At 42.4% G+C, this 19,062-nt stretch overlaps 1 protein-coding gene across 4 annotated transcripts in view; it reads left to right on the forward strand.

Annotated features, from left to right (window-relative positions):
• dip2bb (disco-interacting protein 2 homolog Bb) overlaps window positions 1–19,062 on the forward strand; it is a 48,181-nt gene that overhangs the window by 7,256 nt on the left and 21,863 nt on the right. For all 4 annotated transcript variants that reach the window (XM_034287407.1, XM_010881293.4, XM_034287408.1 and 1 more), the window contains exons 2-3: window positions 14,221–14,292; window positions 15,408–15,587. In XM_034287407.1, the coding sequence (XP_034143298.1) occupies window positions 14,221–14,292; window positions 15,408–15,587 (252 nt within the window). The remainder of the gene's footprint in view (window positions 1–14,220; window positions 14,293–15,407; window positions 15,588–19,062) is intronic.

A 19,062-nucleotide genomic window follows, 5' to 3' on the forward strand; every position in this document is an offset into this window, starting at 1 on the left:
GTGTGTTTTAAGGTCTCCTCTCCACCCAGCTCAGGCCCCAGTGCCTGTGGGGACACAATGGAAGCCATTGAGAGGATCAAAGCCATGGTGGCTGGGTGCTCGGCTGGAATTCAGAATGCTCCACCACAACCTTTTGTGTGTTTTAATCTGCTCGAATGAATTGTGTTTGTCTGTCTGTCTGTGAAAGTGAGAGCTGTACTGTACTGTTAATAAGCCTGCTTGTTTTCCATAATGACACACACCCCTTAGAATGCCTCTTATGTCTGAACTCCAAATCCTCTGTGTGTAGTTAAGTCTAGGATTCACTCTGTAGTATAATTACTCTGACTTTGCAGTGTTTCTTCTGGTGTGGTGTAAAGTGTGTGCTACTCTGCTGATGTCGTGGAAAACACTTCAGATCTCCAGCCAAAAAGATGCAAAGACTCAGGAATTGTGAATCCAAAATAGACTTCTAATGAAGATTCAAAAAAGCCGAGTTGTTCTGCAGAACGACTGTCCTTCCAACCTCGGACACTCAATTTTATCCGGTACCATCTTGTATAGCACCTCCTGGCCGTCCCACTATGCTAATTATTTGGGGAGGATTTTCTTTGATCAGCCACCATTATTTCTTATAATTCTGGAATTTACCCAACAAACCATTGTTGTTAAATATTTGTGGGGCAGGCCTTGGAAACCCTGTAGTAACAAGTAACAGGGCCTGAAGGCCCTCAAGTTTAATACATCCAACAGTGCTCTGATTATTTCCAATGTAGGACACACACATTGTATATTGGTGATTATACAGATTACCATACTGATTAGTTGTATGAGTGTGATTAACATATTGATACATTCATTGATTACATGAGTATATATGCAAAATCTCCAATGCTGATAGTAAGAGCTGGGTGTTTAATGCTCTACAGTGGAATGGTAAAAATGTATGTAAGAATCATAGCTGAGGAGATGTGACTCTGCTTTGGCTAGGCTCTGGACACTGTGTCCTGTCGTAGTGTGGAATCTGTCCTGTGTGTGTGTGTGTGTGTGTTTGTCTTATCATGTGTGAGTGTTTTTGGTCTGTGTTGTTGTGGGAGGATATGGAGGTTTTGCAGCGCAGCAGCCTGTTCCGTGACGAGCGGAGAGTGCAAGTTAGAGAGAGAGAGTGGGGTAGAGAGGGAGAGATTACGGCCATGCCTGCGTCTCCCAATCTAGGTCACAGAGCATCAGGAGGCAACGCCTGGCTCATTTAGCCCTATGAGTCACAGTGGGCCAGCACTGCTGCTGGGGATCTCTGTCGCTCATTCTATCCATCCCTCATTACGCTCGGTTCCTGTCTCACTCATTCTATCCATCCCTCATTACGCTCGGTTCCTGTCTCACTCATTCTATCCATCCCTCATTGCGCTCAGTTCCTGTCTCACTCATTCTGTCCATCCCTCATTACGCTCGGTTCCTGTCTCGCTCATTCTATCCATCCCTCATTACGCTCGGTTCCTGTCTCACTCATTCTATCCATCCCTCATTATGCTCGGTTCCTGTCTCACTCATTCTATCCATCCCTCATTACGCTCGGTTCCTGTCTCGCTCATTCTATCCATCCCTCATTACGCTCGCTTCCTGTCTCGCTCATTATATCCATCCCTCATTATGCTCGGTTCCTGTCTCACTCATTCTATCCATCCCTCATTACGCTCGGTTCTTGTCTCACTCATTCTATCCATCCCTCATTACGCTCGGTTCATGTCTCACTCATTCTATCCATCCCTCATTATGCTCGGTTCCTGTCTTGCTCATTCTCTCCATCTTCGATGCTGCACTCGCAAATGTTACACCATACTGATACTGTGAATGCGTATGTCCACTCATAACATTATGAACTTTACATAACGTTGGTCTGCATTTATGCTAAATCTAATAGTTAGTGAAACAGCTCTGTGAGATGCTTGTGTGGATGCACTTAGCAAATAAAGATTATTCTCATTCTGATCTCCGTCCATATGTAAAGGCATATAGTGACAGCCAATAGAGGAAGAACAGTATGTGTAACCTATTGTGAAAAATCAGTTTAATATTGTCAGAGACATCTGCAGAAATGTCACGGAAGTTATCTCTTTCTCACACACACACTCACATACTTGCTCCTCCACTCCAGCTTCTGCTTCACACTAAACTCGCACCCAATTCATTTTCTAGACAAGGTTCACTGTCAAGTTCGCAGTCCACATTTCAATCTCAACGTACACAACAGTTTATGGTAAACTTTAATCACTGATTACTCCTTAAACTGCTGTCTATACTTCAGGGGTATAAAAAAAATGACGTTAATATTATGTAGTTACCTTCCTGACCACTAACTTTTTACTAAATTATTATGACAGTATTTCAATGTATTATGTATTGTCCCATGCCCCTCTTGTGGCTGTCTGATATCTCTGTGAGGGAGGGAGATACCAGAGTAGTAGCGGTTAGCATTAGCATTAGCCCTGGTCACTGGCGCTCTCTGAATTATTGAGCAGAACTGAATGAATTCGGCTGCAGTACACTGAGTCTGCAGATGCTTTAGACTCACGTATAAATGATGCCGACAGGCCTGGTAGCGTTAGTGGAGGTTTGTATTGCATTATGCCATAGTTATTACAGTATACAGGATTTGATGATGCATTGTGGACTAACATGCCATCAGTTCATTAGATGCAGCATTAGCAGTATCAGACAGTGCATGAAGAATGCTACAGGTATGGTCCATATGATAAATAATAGATATCTGGCTGAAGGCTCCTGTCTCCCTGTCCTCCACCCCAGACAGATCAACGTTTGGCTCTGACGGTGGTGGATTTGATTGGATAGTCTTGCCTCAGGGGTGTGCAATGATGATCACCCTCACACAAACAACTGTACAGTACGCACACAAACACACACACTTTCACACACACATCTACGCCCCGGACTGAAACCGGATTGGTTGAAGGTTTCGACACCACGTGGGTGGGGTTGCCATGGACACAATGGATTCCCGCTCTGTCTTGAGGTTGTATGTTATATTATAAAGCGTAAACCCCAAGAATAATACAACGCCCATATGCCACATTGACAGCCAAGAACACAGTAACACAATCCAATGGGCTGCTAAGCTTTTAAAGCTATTATTATGGAAGCAGCATATGATCATAGCAGGCAAGAAAGGGTTTTCTTAATAACAGCTGATCTGCAATCATCTCTGCTCCACCTCAAACTCAACTAAACTATTATGACGCACAGAGCTAAAACTGCATTTGGACCAGCACTTAGGCCTAAACTCAGGACACTGTCCACTCCACACCCCCATTACTAGTCTGCTCCATGGTCCCCGCTGCTGCACAGGAGCACCAGGAAGTGGAAAACATTCCACTTCCTTTGAGCCATGGAAGTGGACGAGGGGAGGGAGGAAGGGGTAAAAAAAAGCCACACTCCCAGGTTCCCTAAGAAGGGAACTGGGAATATATTTTGGCACTGAGACTATCCTGTCCAGAGCGAGTCATTTGTGGGTTACGACAGTGCATGTTTGTGTGTGCGTTTGTGTGTGTATTTTAATACCCTTGTTTGGACTGAAAAAATTCTTTCCACAATTAAAGATATATTTTTTTCTCTTTAAGGATTATGCATAAAATTAAGGTTAGAAATAGGTGGGCTGGTTACTTTTAGGATTAGGGTTAGGTGTTTGTGATAAGAGCGAGGCTTAGAGTTTACTGAAAATACGATTTTGAAAGGTAATAATGTTTGGGGTGCAAAAGGACAGTAAAATGTATGGCGTCCATGTGTTTGTACTTGTAGGCGTCTGGGAGCGCGGGGTTGGGGTGTCATATCCTCTGCCAAGGCATTTGCTGTGCTTGGAGTGGGTGCAACTGAAGGCCTGTCAGGCTGTCATTGTAATGAGGTAATGGAGTAGGAGGAGCGGACCAGGAGCCTCTGTTGTTGGACAGGTGTGCCGTGAGTCAGTTGGGACTCGCCTAAAATGACTGTCTAGCCCTGAGAGAAGAGGGGGAGGAATGGGGGAGGGAAAGGGGGAGGAAGGAGGCGAATAGCGGTGACTGGCTGAGTCTAGGTTTCACCTTTCTCATTACGGTATCAGTCTGCTCTTTCCACACCCACAGACACACACGCACACACGCGCACACACACACACGCACACACGCAGAATAATTAGGTACTAACTGTCAGTTTGGTCAGTTAGAGCAAGATATTGTTTGTTTCATGAACTTCTGTGTGTGTGTGTTAGTAACAGCTTTTATCCACCTAGGAGCACGGTGTGTAACATGAGTCACCTGATTGTACCTGTGTGGACACACCCTGCAGCCGTTACTAAGAGGGAAGCACTTCCTCTGGGGACTGAAAGCTCTATGGGAAACGGTTCATCCAAACGGACACTCAACCGTTGCTGTTTGTGTGTCTTTGTGTGTTTACTCACGAGTGCTTTGTGTTGCAGAGGATCGTTTGTCATACGTCTGCCTGTGATTGTGTATGCGTGTATTGCATGTGTATGTGTGTGTCCGTGCGTGTGAGACTCTGGGGTTAGAGCTGTTCTCACAGTGCTGCAGGAAAACAATGTCAAAGGACAGAAGACTGAGCACTGGAGAACATGACATCATCTTTAGACAGGAAACCTGTGTGTGTGTTTGTGGAGAGAGACACGAGGAAAGAAAACATACATTATTATAATTATGTGTGTGTGACAGAGAGAATTACAGTTTTTTTTTTTTTAAGAGGATTTCTGAAATTCAATCTCTACAGAAAGCAGTTAATAGTGAGGGGGTTTGCCTTAGTAAAGCAGCAGATATGTGTTTGGCTGGCTCTTTGAAAACCGGGATTTGAGTTTGAAAAGTGGAGTAAATGCTTGCTAAACAGGCTACTTGAAAGTGTTATTTATCCAAACTACAGGGTGACACTGAGAAGTTGTAAGTTAGTGTGACAGATGGTTTGTGAAACTGTGTGTGTGTGTGTGTGTGTGTGTATGCGTGTGTGTGTTTGTGATGAACGGGTTTATCTTTTGGCAGGCTGGGCTGGTTGGCTGCTGGTAGGGGAAACCCTGGGGAAGGTTTTAGTAGCATGTTTGTTACTTAGAAACATGCTGGTTCCTTGGGATGGTTCCTGTAGCTCTCCCAGACTCACCAGCAAACACTCGGAGACAGAATGCAAACAATGATAAATTCAAGTTGCTGATGCATTTGTCCTGCATGGTCCCATCTTGTCATCACTTCAATGAATTCAATAATCAGAAATCTCTGACAAGATTTCTGGGAGACTTGTTATGTCACACGTTCTCCCTCACTATTCTTTAATACAGTTGATGTTCATTGATTTAAAGGGCTTTTTATGGAAGCTGTGGATGAAGTCATGGGCGTGACCTGACCCATCCAAGCACCACACAGTGTTGATAGACGATACAGGGAAAGAGGGCTGTCCACAGTCTCTATACATGACCTCAAGGGTATCTTCAACTGAAAGACTGTAGTTTAGTATGGGGATGAAACCGATTGGGATTCCCTGTCCTCATCTTCTCTTGGTGTTTCTTTCCGTGTGTGTGTGTGTGTGTGGGTAGGTGGGTGGGTGGGTGTGTGCCTGCACACTTTGCGATGCGTGTATATAATCACTGAGTATTTATTTTGATATGTCTTTTTGTTTCCTTGGGAAGAAACAGTGAGATATAATGGAAGAGAGAATCCAAAAGACAGAGAGAAAAGATAGCTAGCTAATTGCTATGCAGCCACAGTGCCCCAAGGCTAAAGAGAAGCCTCCGTGCAATCCAAATAGCTTGTGTGTGTGTGAAACAGCATTTTCTATCTATGTTGTTAGAAGGGAGGGAGGAGGCGTGAAGAGGGGGGCGTAGAGGGTGAGGAGGGGGTTATTCTTTGATCTCTCTCCCCTGGAATAAAACATCAAATCCCCCCTTCCAGGCAGAAGAACCATACATCGACATCTACCACATGTTGTCTAACGAGAGACCTGAATCTGAATGGTACCAGCTACTGGTTATCATACAAACCAACAAATCTGTGCAGCAAAATGTGATTGCAGGATTTTTAATACTGTGCTGTCTGTGGTGCACAGTAGCATGTATTTTCTGAATATCTGCAGCAATACAATTCCTGCTTTAGTCAGTCAAATCATCCTGCGTTTTGTATGCTGGTCGTCCAGAGTAAATCTGAGGCAAGTGGTGGGAGAGTTATTTTCAATTCAAACTGTTGTTTCTGTAATTAAGATAATTTACACAAGGTGGGATCAAATTAAGCATATCTCCTTTAAAATCTATGTATGTGTTAGGGAAGAAGTGTATTTTTCCTGGCAACACCACTACGGTAACAGCCCTCTGTAAGTTAAGTGTTGGAACTGTAGTGGGTTGCCTGGAAAAAGATAATTTAAATTCCAGTGTAACTACTCTTCAACAGTCCTTTTGTCTAGAGGACAACATGGAATTAGCTGCTGGGATGCACTAGAGCCAATATGAATGTTCAACAAAGGTTCTAGGAACTAGAAACAAGTAGAAAAAGAATCAGGTACTGTCTCATAGCGCAGGGTTTAGGATGGACTGGGTTGATTGGCTGATGTTATTTGCTAGTTCAATGGGACTGTGACAGGGTGGGGTATGCATCAATCGTTTGCCTGCCTACTGTTTGTCAGTTAATTGAGCTATATACAGTATCTCACAAAAGTACTGGGGAGCTACAGTTCATTGAGGGAACCATGAATGCCAACATGTACTGTGACATACTGAACCAGAGCATGATCCTCTCCCTTCGGAGACTGGGCTGCAGGGCAGTATTCCAACATGATAACGACCCCAAACACACCTCCAAGACAACCACTGCCTTGCTAAAGAAGCTGAGGGTAAAGATGATGGACTGGCCAAGCATGTCTCCAGACCTAAACCCTATTGAGCATCTGTGGGGCATCCTCAAACGGAAGGTGGAGGAGCGCAAGGTCTCTAACATCCACCAGCTCTGTGATGTTATCATGGAGGAGGGGAAGTGGAATCCAGTGGCAACCTGTGAAGCTCTGGTGAACTCCATGCCCAAGAGGGTTAAGGCAGTGTTGGAAAATAATGGTGGCCACACAAAATATTGACACTTTGGGCCCAATTTGGACATTTTGACTTTTGTTGCCAGCAGTTTAGACATAAACGGCTGTGTGTTGAGTTATTTTGAGGGGACAGCAAATGTACACTTTTATACAAGCTGTACACTCACTACTTTACATTGTTGCAAAGTGCCATTTCTTCAGTGTTGTCACATAAAAAGATATAATCAAATATTTACAGAAATGTGAAGGGGTGTACTTTTTTTATCTCACTTTTGTGAGATACTGTATCATGCACACACTCAGCAGACAGTTGAGCAATGCTGTGTCATGCCATTATTTAGCAAATTGTTACATCTTATAGAAAGACAAGGGTATGAGGCAAGAAACTGTACATTACTCAAATGTATGTGACTTAGTTATTCAAACCCAATACAATATTATAAAGAAGACACATAACTCAGATATCTGAAAAAATACCTTTCCATTCACTCTAAAGGTATCTGGAAGAGCTGTACATTTTCCTAACTAAATAAATATATAAATGTATTACATATGGACCTAAGCTAATACACACAATGTTAATACTTCAGCAATGAAAACTATTTAGCAAATTACGAGTGTCCACTTCATTACTAGCCATTTGGGCCTGTATTGCTTTTCCATTATATGAAGCAGACAAGAAAATCCATTGTTTACTTTTCTAAAGAGAATAGATTATCAAACATCCTGAACCACAGCTTAACATTCGACTATTTCTGACAATTTAGAAATGCTATTTGGTGCCAGTAACATCACAGTCATCCCATCCAATCCTCTGAGTGACATTTACATGCTGCGATGTGGTTGTAGGTCTTTGGCATAGGTCAGGGTTATCAGCCTGGGCTACCTCTTACCTAGCCTTCTGCCCGGCTTCCCACAGCTCTTTGGAGATTTAATTATTTCATTGTTTTTAATGCATATACCCTTTGGTTACTAAACTGAGAGAAGATAAAACAGGTCTGATAAAAGATATACTGAGTCAAGGGAAAGTCAATACATTAATTTAAGTAATTTATTCACAATTTCTCTTGAGTAATGAAACATTTTGCTGCATGATGTTCTGATTCATAGTAATATATTATTTGTGAGAATTATTACCACTTAGGGAAAAATCTTGATTGAAGTTGCATATATTAGAATTATATACAAATGTAATCTAATTTTAGGGTACCAAAAGTATTCAGACAAATTATGTAATATTATATTCAATAAAATAGTCTTTAGCACTTGTTCTCATATCCTTTGTAGGAACAAAAAAGTTACAATTCCAGTGTAACTACTCTTCAACCGACCTGTTGTCAAGAGAACAACATTGCATACTATGATTGTCTGAAGTCTGTAAATGATAGACATCACTGGACGCTGGGTATCTTCCTTGGTGATGCTGTGCCTGTACTGTAGGCCAAAATCTTTGGTCGCTTTGACAGTGTGATTGTGGTCATCAGTCACATCATCAATAAAGTGAGCCAGATCCATTGGCAGCCATACGAACATGCACAAGGCGTAAATATCTCTAGCATGTATCACAGATTAGCTGGTTTACTTTGGACCATGGGCAGTTCCCTTTTTTCATCTCATTCACTTCTCATTCCATCACTCTGGCACAGGTTTTTCTTTGTCTAAAACTTTGTACCCAAACTCAACAGGCTCTGTTAGGTACTTTGTAGTAAACTGTAACCTGGCCGTTTTGTACCTGGATCTTACTAGTGATTTGCATCTTATGGTATGTTCTATGAAGTTCTAGTTTTATCTCCCTTTCCTATGCACCTATGGTAATAATAAGCTGTGCAGCCAACTGTCCAAATACTTTTGTTACCCTAAAAGTGGGGGCTGTGTAAAAAACGGGCTGTAGTTTCTAAATATGTTGTCTGCTATGGATGAAAATACACTTTAAAATCTCTATATATTTTCAGGATTTCTATAGGTAAATAGGTCAAACTATAACTCATGCCTCAGCAGTATATGTGCATGGGAGGCAGTGACTTAGACCTCTGGACTACCATATTCCACAGAATGTATTGGTGTAATATCACATAGAGGCTGCTTATCACCCAGGATTTAGTCCACCAACTGGCTGTAGATGGCTTCGGCTGATAGGATTCTTCCCGTGTGTGATTTGTCGGATGATATATGCAGCTATATGCAGCTATTCGTTTTTCTACGGGCAGGGATATAGAAAACTGTACTGTGTGGTGTCATACAATCTACGTTGGTTTGTGAGGTTCTTCAGGATGAGAGAGAAACGTTTTATAAGTTATTGTACGTTATGACCATCAACAGGCAACATAATACATTATTTTACTATAATACCCTTTATACAATACATTATAAACTGGGTGCCATTGAATCCTGAATGCTGCTTGGCTAATAGCCGTGGTTTATGAGATTTTATACCACAGGTATGACATCACATCACTTTTTACTGTTCTAATTGCATTGGTAACCGGTTCAAAATAGCAATATGGTTTGTGGTATATTGCCAATATACCACAGCTAAGACCCATGTCAAGGAAAGTGAAGGCAGTTATGCAACTGAGAGAATATCTTGCATATTGTAATTTTCTTTCATTATGCCCTCATTTTAGATCCAACAGAGACTTGTTTAATACTTGGAAGTCAGGCTTTCAGGAGGCTTAGTACATAGTAGGTATACTGGAATACTGCACTGTATCACAGTATCTCCAATGTCATTTATTAACTGGGTGAATAACCAAGGACCAAGAATCAATCAATAAATCACATTTATTTATAAAGCCCTTTTTACAACAGCCATTGTCACAAAGTGCTTTTACAAAAACAGTCGGCCTTAAACCCCAAGGAGCAAACAACAGTAGTGTTGAATTTCATTGGCTAGGAAAAACTCCCTAAGAAGGCCGGAATTTAGGAAGAAACCTAGAGAGGACCCAGGCTCAGAGGGGTTACCAGTCCTCTTCTGGCTGTGCCGGGTGAAATATTAAGGAATAATTAATAAATGCATGTGGGCTAAATCCAGAGTAGATTTAAATGTAGTCCTGGTCAGAAGCATGACCAGATGGACAAGGACAGGGACAACACAGGGGAGGGAGGGAGGTGTCAGCACAGTGGCAGCTGAAATCGTCAGGTATCGTCTTGATCTGCAACACAACCAGGAGGACTTTGGACAGGGACAGCAACGGGCCCCCCAAACCAGGTACTCCGCAGGTGTGGACAGGACCTCATGTCCTCCTAAAGTTTAAAACGGGAGGAGACTGGGAAAATCAAGCCCTAGGGTACCCTTTGAGTCACAATAGAATGTCACTGTTGTATCCATTTCAGCTAACAGGTATACCCACACTATATTATGAGCATGCAGAAGCACTTGTTTACAATGAACTGGACACACAGTGTTTCCTTTTTTAATTTTGCTGAGTAATAATCATTTTCATTTAAGAAAATCATGAAACGGTGTGGGTATTCTTGATTGCGCTGTCATGCATTATATGACTCATATTTTCCCTGAGTATTCCATCTTTTGACAAATAAACTAAAAACGGATCTTCTGTAACATTTTTGTGCTCTACCAAAACCGTAGTGAACTGTAACCCTCAAACCGCAATATGTACCGTACTGTGGAGTTAGGCGTACCCCTACCTCGAATGCGCCTTTAGTACATAGTTTGCTACCCAGGCTGCTACCCTAGTTCCTACAAAACACCTCGTAATATCTAGATTTCACAGACAGCTTTATGTAACCATAACCAGGATATCTTATTGACTGCTGCATGAATGTTCCAGTGTTTCTGTGCAACTCCGTGAGGTCCCGTGTGCCCAAGTTTTCACGTTACTCTGCATCCAAGACCATATCCAACCACATCCACCTGCCGTTTCCTCGCAGGACAAACCACTAATACCCAGGGAAGGAGGTTTGCTGGAGCTGATGATGCAGGGGTCTTGCTTTTGATGGCGCCATCGAGAAATTATAATTAAAAAAAAAGAAATACATGTGGAAGTCACCCAGATGGAATAGTGTTTGCTCTGTACGACCAATGCCCCATATAGTTGCCCCTCCCCCATGCACGTCCCCCCTCCCCCGCCCACGTCTCCCCCCTCCTCCAGTGGAGCGGTCCGCGCACATGAGCTAAAAATAAGTTGTGTGAGTGAGTCAAGCCAACTGTACAGATCGTGCATTACTTATGGCAGTGTTTGCCTTTTTCCATCCCCTTTATAATGCAAGACTGACGCGGGCTCTGAGTGGACGGGCTGTTTCGGAGGAAACAATCAGCCAAGGCGAATCTTGCGAATGCTGTAACACACAGTAGTGGGTGGGGCATATCCATCAAACTGTCCTCCCCCGTGACTCCCCCCGGGGTCCGTAATGACTCGCTTCATTTAATGGAATTAAACTGCTGTAGATGTGTGAATGCGAGTGGGAGTTGGTTCGTGTCCAGAACTGTTGAGTCCAAACACGTGGATGAGTCCAAACAAGTACCGTTACATCATATGTCAGCCAACATGGTGGATGAAATCTCTGTCATTATAAACCGTGTGTAGTTACTGTTTCTGCTCAGGGGAAAGTCTCATTTCTTCAACCCTAGAGAACCTCTTTAAAAAGAGAACTAGGATCCCTGGAACATCTGAACCTCACCTTGGACTTTCCTACCTGTGTGTGGAAGTGTCTCAGTGAGGCTAATCTGTAATGTTGATTTGATGACATGACCCACGAGGGACCTCATCTCTGGCCTCAGGAAGAGATCACTGAGATTAGATGAACAGACATCGAAAGCCGTTCTCCTCCATCGATGTGCTATTTCAATAACGGGCGAAAGATGTACCATGGTGACTTGGAGGCAGGGAGGTCAGGGGTTTGTTCCGCAGCTGTTCGTTCCTTTAGTGTTCCTCTGTGTTTGCCAGAGGGCCCCTCATGGTTGTTACTGCTTTGGTTTACTTGTCAGGACTAATGTGTATTTCCTTTCATTCTGACCACTGTCTTAGTCCCAGCTCCAGTAGTGGCTTTCTGTTTGAGGCTGGACTGTGGCCGTCTACGCTGCACCTTGAGCGGTTGGATGTTGATGTGGGGAGATGTGGCGACTGATACCCTACGTACAGATCTGACGATCCTAATTCTAACAGAACTCAAATAATGATGGTATCTCACTCTGGTCACTCCTAAAGCATAAACCCCCATTGGTTGTCATTCATTTTAGTTTGCCATTAATGACTTTAAAAAGTCCTTGAAGCTTGACACTTTCATCCCAACTCACTCCTTCGAAAGCCAACCTATTAAGCTGCTGTCTGATCAATGCACCTGCTGATGCCTTCAAACCTAATGTATCTGCATGTTTTTCCAGTTTTTTTAGTGTCATTTAATTTGTTTTGTCCCCTTGAATCTATTGTTTATTTGTACATTTTAACTGACTTAACTGGTTATATTATGCAACCACTGAATACAGTCACAGTACACTTTCAAATCGTTTTTCAGATTTTCTTGTAACTGACTACTAGTGGTGTAGAAGTTTTCTGGCATTTCATTTTTCATCATTGTCTTATACTCATGTTTTACAGGTGTGGTTGTCCACCACTATTTATTTAGCTGTAATGCTGTTATAGACTGAACTAGCTTGGTGGGTCTGTGTGTGTGTGTGTGTGTGTGGCACCAGTGCTTGAGAATTCTGTTGGCAGAGACTGCTCTGGTTCGAGGCCAGATTCTCAGGCAGCAATAGCAATAGTCAGGCAAATGAGAGGAGAGAGAGACACAACAGACATGTTCCCCAGTGATAAGCCATCACCCCACCTCTGTGCTCATACACCTCTGCACTCATCCACTTCTGCACTCATCCACTTCTGCACTCGCCCATCCCTGTGTCCCCCATTCAGTCCTCCCTTTCTGTTTAATCTCCGTGTTCTTCCGCTCCCTTATCTCCTCTGCCCTCCCACTCTCTTTGTACGTGTATCTATGATTCATACCATCGTGCACTGGAATCCATGTGTTTTCATATTTAGTGCTCTTCTCTGCATCACTTTCTCTCCTCCATTTTCTCTGCTCATCCTGTCATTGAAGTCACACCACCATCTTTTTTTCCCCTTTTTCTTCCTTTTAACCATAAACCGTCACAACAGTCACGACTTCTTCATTCTCGTAATTATAAACCATCGGAACACCCACGTCCTCTTCATTCTCATTCTCTTAACCATAAATATCGTCTTCATTCATATTCTCTTAACAATAATCATCCTGATACTGCCACTGATTTACACCACTATCCATAGCTACTTAAATCTATCCTGGTTTTCTACTCATCCTAGTTGTCTTTCCCTCTCCCCTTTTCATTCTATTTGTTTAATACCTCTCTTTTTCTCCCTCGCTCTCTCTCTCAAATGATAGGTGAGGTATGAAAGGCCTGTGTTTGAACAGATGGGTAATATAGCACAACTTGTTGGACATGAAGGGCCATCACTCTGGTTGCTAAGGTATAATGTGGCAAACATGAATTCAACTACATACAGTTCAATCGGGTTTTAGACAAATGTGTCCTTGTGTTACTTTCTGGTTTTACTTTTATGTATTCCACAGATGATATGAGGAGAAATCCAGTGCCATCAATGTATGAATATTTACATATTTCCCCCAAACTGATTTTGAGATATTAGCAATTAAGACATGATAAGCACTAGCCCTTTAATCCTCAGAGGCTTTAGTATTTCTTGATAACAGATGGACATCACTTGCCTGTTTCTCTCTGTCTGTATATGTGTGTGTGTGTGTGCTGTTGCCTTTTTCTGTCTGTGTGTATATGTGTGTGTGTGTGTGTGTACAGTTGCCTGATTCTGTCTGTGTGTATATGTGTGTGTGTGTACAGTTGCCTGATTCTGTCTGTGTGTATATGTGTGTGTGTGTGTACAGTTGCCTGATTCTGCCTACGTGTATATGTGTGTGTGTGTGTGTACAGTTGCCTGATTCTGCCTACGTGTATATGTGTGTGTGTGTGTGTGTGTACAGTACAGTAACAAGTGGTGGGTATGTGAACAAACCACAAATAAACTGTCATTTACTTTCAGCTGATTCTCTTTTCCACTGTAGATTTGGTTCATACTGTATCCTTTGTATGCTATCTCTGCTGAATAGGTCATTTTGTGGGTTGTCTGTCTGTTTGATCACATCAGTAAACAGTGTTTTTTTTTTATTTCTCAGGTGATATCACACAGAAGGGATATGAGAAGAAAAGGACTAAACTTCTGCTTCCCTTTTATGTTCAAACACCAGGTAATAAATTAACCTCCCCTCTTGTAATGGAAACAGCTACTCCCCTCTCTTCCCTTTCTCCACAGAATTTAGTTCCCGTGACAGTCTGGCTTATGGAAAAATACCTTTATATACAACCTGTATTTTTTGTTAGATTTTTGTTTGTTTACAAAATAATAATAATGTTAATTGTTCCTACTTCATCATGGAAACAAAACATGGTCAAGGTTTGGTGTTCACTGCTGCCAATCAGTGGTAGCTGTAGTTACTACAATGTCTTCTACTCTCCTCCAGGCCACATCAGTGAAAGGCCATCTTCTCCTGTCCTGACAGCCGGGCATAATTTCCCTATTTTCAATGCCCACTTTCATAATGGGCTGATTGTCTGGAAATATCAGTTATTTCATTTTGTAGGCCTTCGTTTTGTCCAGTTAAAATTAGTGCTAGGAAATGCCAGGCAGCAATTTTATAATGATACTCACGTGTGAATTCAGTAGTGTTGTGGTTAACACGATCCTGTGTGTATTGCGAGTCATTACACTGAGATTCTATTGTGATTTGCGGATCCAAACGTATTGCTCACCATATGTCTGCTGCATTGGGACAAGAGAGAGACATGAGAAAATTAGTTTTAATTGATCATCATGGAAATGAAAGTGCTGAAGGCTTTGTCATTTAAGAAAAATGTATGATGGAAAAATACTTGTTGTGGTGCTGTACCATAAATTACAACAAATAAAAAAATATATATATATATTTTCAGATATATATCATAAAAAATGTTATTGTGAGATATTGTCAAAAATAATATTGCAAGATGTTGGTAGAAATATTTTGCTATATGTTGTCAAAAATTATATATAACAATAATAATGTTTACAATATTTTGTTAAATAAAATATCCATATATGTAACTGTATCATTACATTTTTCCCATCTCCCATAAAATGTAGTTGACAACAGTCAATGACATGCAGCTTTGTTGGCTTTGCATTCAAGATGCCGCTAATGTTGATGTTGGTAGACATTATCAAATGAAACGATGATGAAGAATATGTGTTTGGGTTTGATTTGATGTGTCATTAACACATGGAGGTCATGGGTCGTCTCCTTTCACTCTGGTTTGTACTCCCCAGTGGAAACTCCGCCTCCTGCCTATGACGCACAGGCTCCAGGTCCTAGCAACGCCTCCGGTTCCACTCATGCCAATGCCCAAACTCAGGCTCCTCCCCCTAGCTCCTCTTCCCGCTACCGTGAGCACCGTTCCCGACGACCACATCGCAGTGGAGGGACCAGGGATGACCGCTACCGGTCAGGTGAGCAACCGCATCTCTTCCTACATCAATTCAGACTGGAATTCATCACTGCCTGAATGTTTCAACGAATGTTTTATCTCAACACCAGAGCCATAGCCAGTAATGTTAATATTATGTCTATCTTTAAGTATGTCCACTCTCTTAATAATTTCGGTCAATGTAACCTGTAGTATAATGATTTCATAGTCCATTCTATGTTAAAGCAGAATTCTGGGATGGTCTTATATAGACCAATAAGAAGCCAGAGGGCTTTATGGTGATTATTCTGGCAACTTGGTCACTGTAAATTACCCAGGTGGCTGTTACATATTGTTTGTGGATGAGGTGATTTTACCCCTAACAGCGTAAAGCCCTTTTAGTATCTCAGTTAGTTGACAGAAAATATATAAATCCAAGTCATTATTATTATTGTGTATTAGAGTGTGAAGTGGGTGCTGCGGTGGAAAAAGGAAAGTCCCTTCAGTCCCCGTTTGAGGAGCAGCCTCTTTCCAGGCGGTCCCAGGAGCCCAGATCCCCCTCATTGCGTGTAGAGCGATGTCATGGCTTGGCAATGTGCTGGGAGCAGGGAGATTACAAGACCGGAAGGAGGAACTCAAAACCATATCATTCTATTGTTGGTTTTATAGAGCACATGGAAAGAGGGTTCAAATGAATCTTTAGATGGTTGAAAAGACATGAAAGAGCTAACGAAGGCAGGGAAGTCTATTCAGTCTTTTTCATAGCCCTTTTCTTCTCTCGATCACTCGCTCTTTGTTTCTAGAAGTCAATTTATCTTGCATCTGAAAAGCTCTCTGCCCTGCAGTTTCTCTTTTTCTGCTTTCCTACTCTCTCCCTCCTGTGTGGACAGCCCATACTTACACATCAAATACACGTCCATACACACATGCAACACAAACACGCACTCACAAGCACACACGCTGATGCATGCTAGTCGCATGCGTTGTGGCCTCATGTGGAGCTGGACATTTGGAGTCAGAAGGACCTGAAAGTCTTTGTGTGGGATGGGTTTGATCCTAAACCACGACTGAATACACAAGACTGTTCTCTTTGAGGCCCATGTGACATGTGGATGATCTTACTCTGACTGGGTGGACTTAATGGCGGGGTTGACAAAGCGGAAAGTGGTAGCCAGGTGGCAACAAATAGAATGGAGAAGAACTTTGAAGAGGATCAAGAGAAAACTCTCTCGCTATTTATTAGAGAAATATCACAGGCAGGAAGAGCCGGACTGGGAGGGACTGAGGCAGGCATGGTGAGGGTCCGTCAAGCTCCGCCGGTCCTCCTTATGAAGAGCCTGCCGACACCTCAGCCCCTTAGAGAGTTGGAGAGGGAGGAGAGAACAGAAGACAGCCCCGGGTGTGAGCAAGAAGGCGGAGAGATGGAGAATCTGCCGTCTGCTATATGAAGGATGTTATGATCAATAACGGCTGGAATGTCTCTGCATTCAGTAGCCTCCGTGGGTGTGTGTACGGTTGCAGTCGTGGTGTTTATGGGTTGCTAGGCTGAGGTGCTGCCGGTGTGTAGTGTGTGTGGTCTCCTATGGCGCCTGGCAGTCTGTGCTGTTCATTGTTGGTTACTGTGTGGGGCCGGAGGGGTGGAGGATTTGCCTGACAACGTTAGCGTCCTAACACCCTGCTACCTTGCCTGTAGCCGTGGAGACGCCTCTCAGCCTCTTAGACAGGCGTATGTGACGGTCAGTCTTTCATGTTTCTATGGCAATGAATAATCACATGTGCAGCATATCGGGAGGATCTGAACAATATCACAATCGATGAAGTATTCATGGAAATATTATCTTGTAACGTTTTATCTTGTTGGTTATGTATATGTTGATTTGTAGCGATGCTATATTATCATTCACAGGTCGATTAATTTCGTCATTGTTTTATAGGAATTCTATGTATGCATGTAGCAAGTGCCTGTCTCTGCAACACATGATAGGTTTCTTGCGTTCTCACATCGGTGTGTGTTGCGTGTGTGTGTGATGAGGATGTGGATGATGGAGCACTTCATCCACTTCTGGGGACAAACCTCTGTGTTATCAGATGGCAGCACTGAACTGGCCTCAGCATTTGGATGTGGAAACGTGCTGCTCTGAACTGTCCTGACCATTCCGTCTCCTTCTCCATGGATCAGATGCTGCTGACAAGGAAATGCTCACCTTAACTCTTGAAGATGCTGTCAGGGACATTTGCAAAAAAACATATTTTTTTTAAACGTCCCATTTTGGGCTGTATGTGTGATGTATTTATGCATAATCTATCAGAATCAGCACCATACCTCAGTTAGCCATGAAATTACGAGTACTACAAGAATGGTTTTGATAACATGGGGCACAAAGGAGAAAATACATATTATAAAATTTTTAAGGACCCTTATTGGCTGCAACAATCGCAGAGCGCAATGTTAAGGTGAGGCTACAGGTTCTTCCAACTAAATACAATTTAGCAGTGGTGAACTGCAAACCCATGACACATCTTATACCCTAGATCAGAGGTCTTCAACCCTCCTTGGGACCCCAAAGCCATCTCACAGTTTAGTTTTTGCCCTGAAATAACTCACCTGATTCAACAGGTAAGGGCTTGTTAATTGGTTAATCAGTTGATTCAGGTATGCCAGCTCTGGGATACATCTGATAGTTGAAATGGCTGGGGGGTCCCCAGGAGACGGTTGAAGACCTATGCGCTAGATTGATTACATGTAAGTGAGTCAGTTGCCCCAGTTGTGAAATCTTGGTGCTCAATCAATAACCTATTCATAAACAGTCATTCTGATTGTCAGTGAAGTGAGTCAGGAAGACTGACCTGTAAACACATCTATAAACATTCTTGTGGACGTTGGTTTGATGTCACTGATGTGTTCTTCAGTTAACCAAATATTCTTCACGTGCTTGTTCAGTGGGGGAGGCCAAAGGGAGGTGCTTATACAGGCAATAGGCTGTTCTTTTAGCCGCTACATTGAGCAGGCCTTCGCTGACAAGATGGTCAAATATCAGCCTTGGTTAGAAATACAAGGTTGGGATACTAATGTTCAGGGGTCTGCATTCACAGGCATATTGTGGGACTACACAAGTCCAGGGAAAAGCAGCTAGTGAGTCACTCTGTGTCAGTGTTCAGGGGCAATACCACTTTTTGGAGAAGGTCGAACTATCTGTTTTAAAAGGTGTCCAAAAATGTTTCAATCTCTTGTGTAACTTACCTGATTTGTGTATTCAAATAAAATATTTAACAACGGGTGTAAGAGATGGGTGAGGGTGATACTAGCTTATCTGTTACAGCATCTCGTATTGATGGTAGAAATTGAAACACTGCTTCAGCTTTTACTGAGTTGAAACTGCTTGTATTTCTGCATCAATATCTATGGGATTTTTTGTTGTTATTGTTATAAGATATCTTACCTTTCTGAAAATGCTATTTCACAGAAAAATGATTTTATCATGATAAAATATTTTAGTCATTTGTGTTGTCATGCTGGA

The sequence above is a fragment of the Esox lucius genome, chromosome 17 (genome assembly GCF_011004845.1).
Source record: "Esox lucius isolate fEsoLuc1 chromosome 17, fEsoLuc1.pri, whole genome shotgun sequence".
NCBI lineage: Eukaryota > Metazoa > Chordata > Actinopteri > Esociformes > Esocidae > Esox > Esox lucius.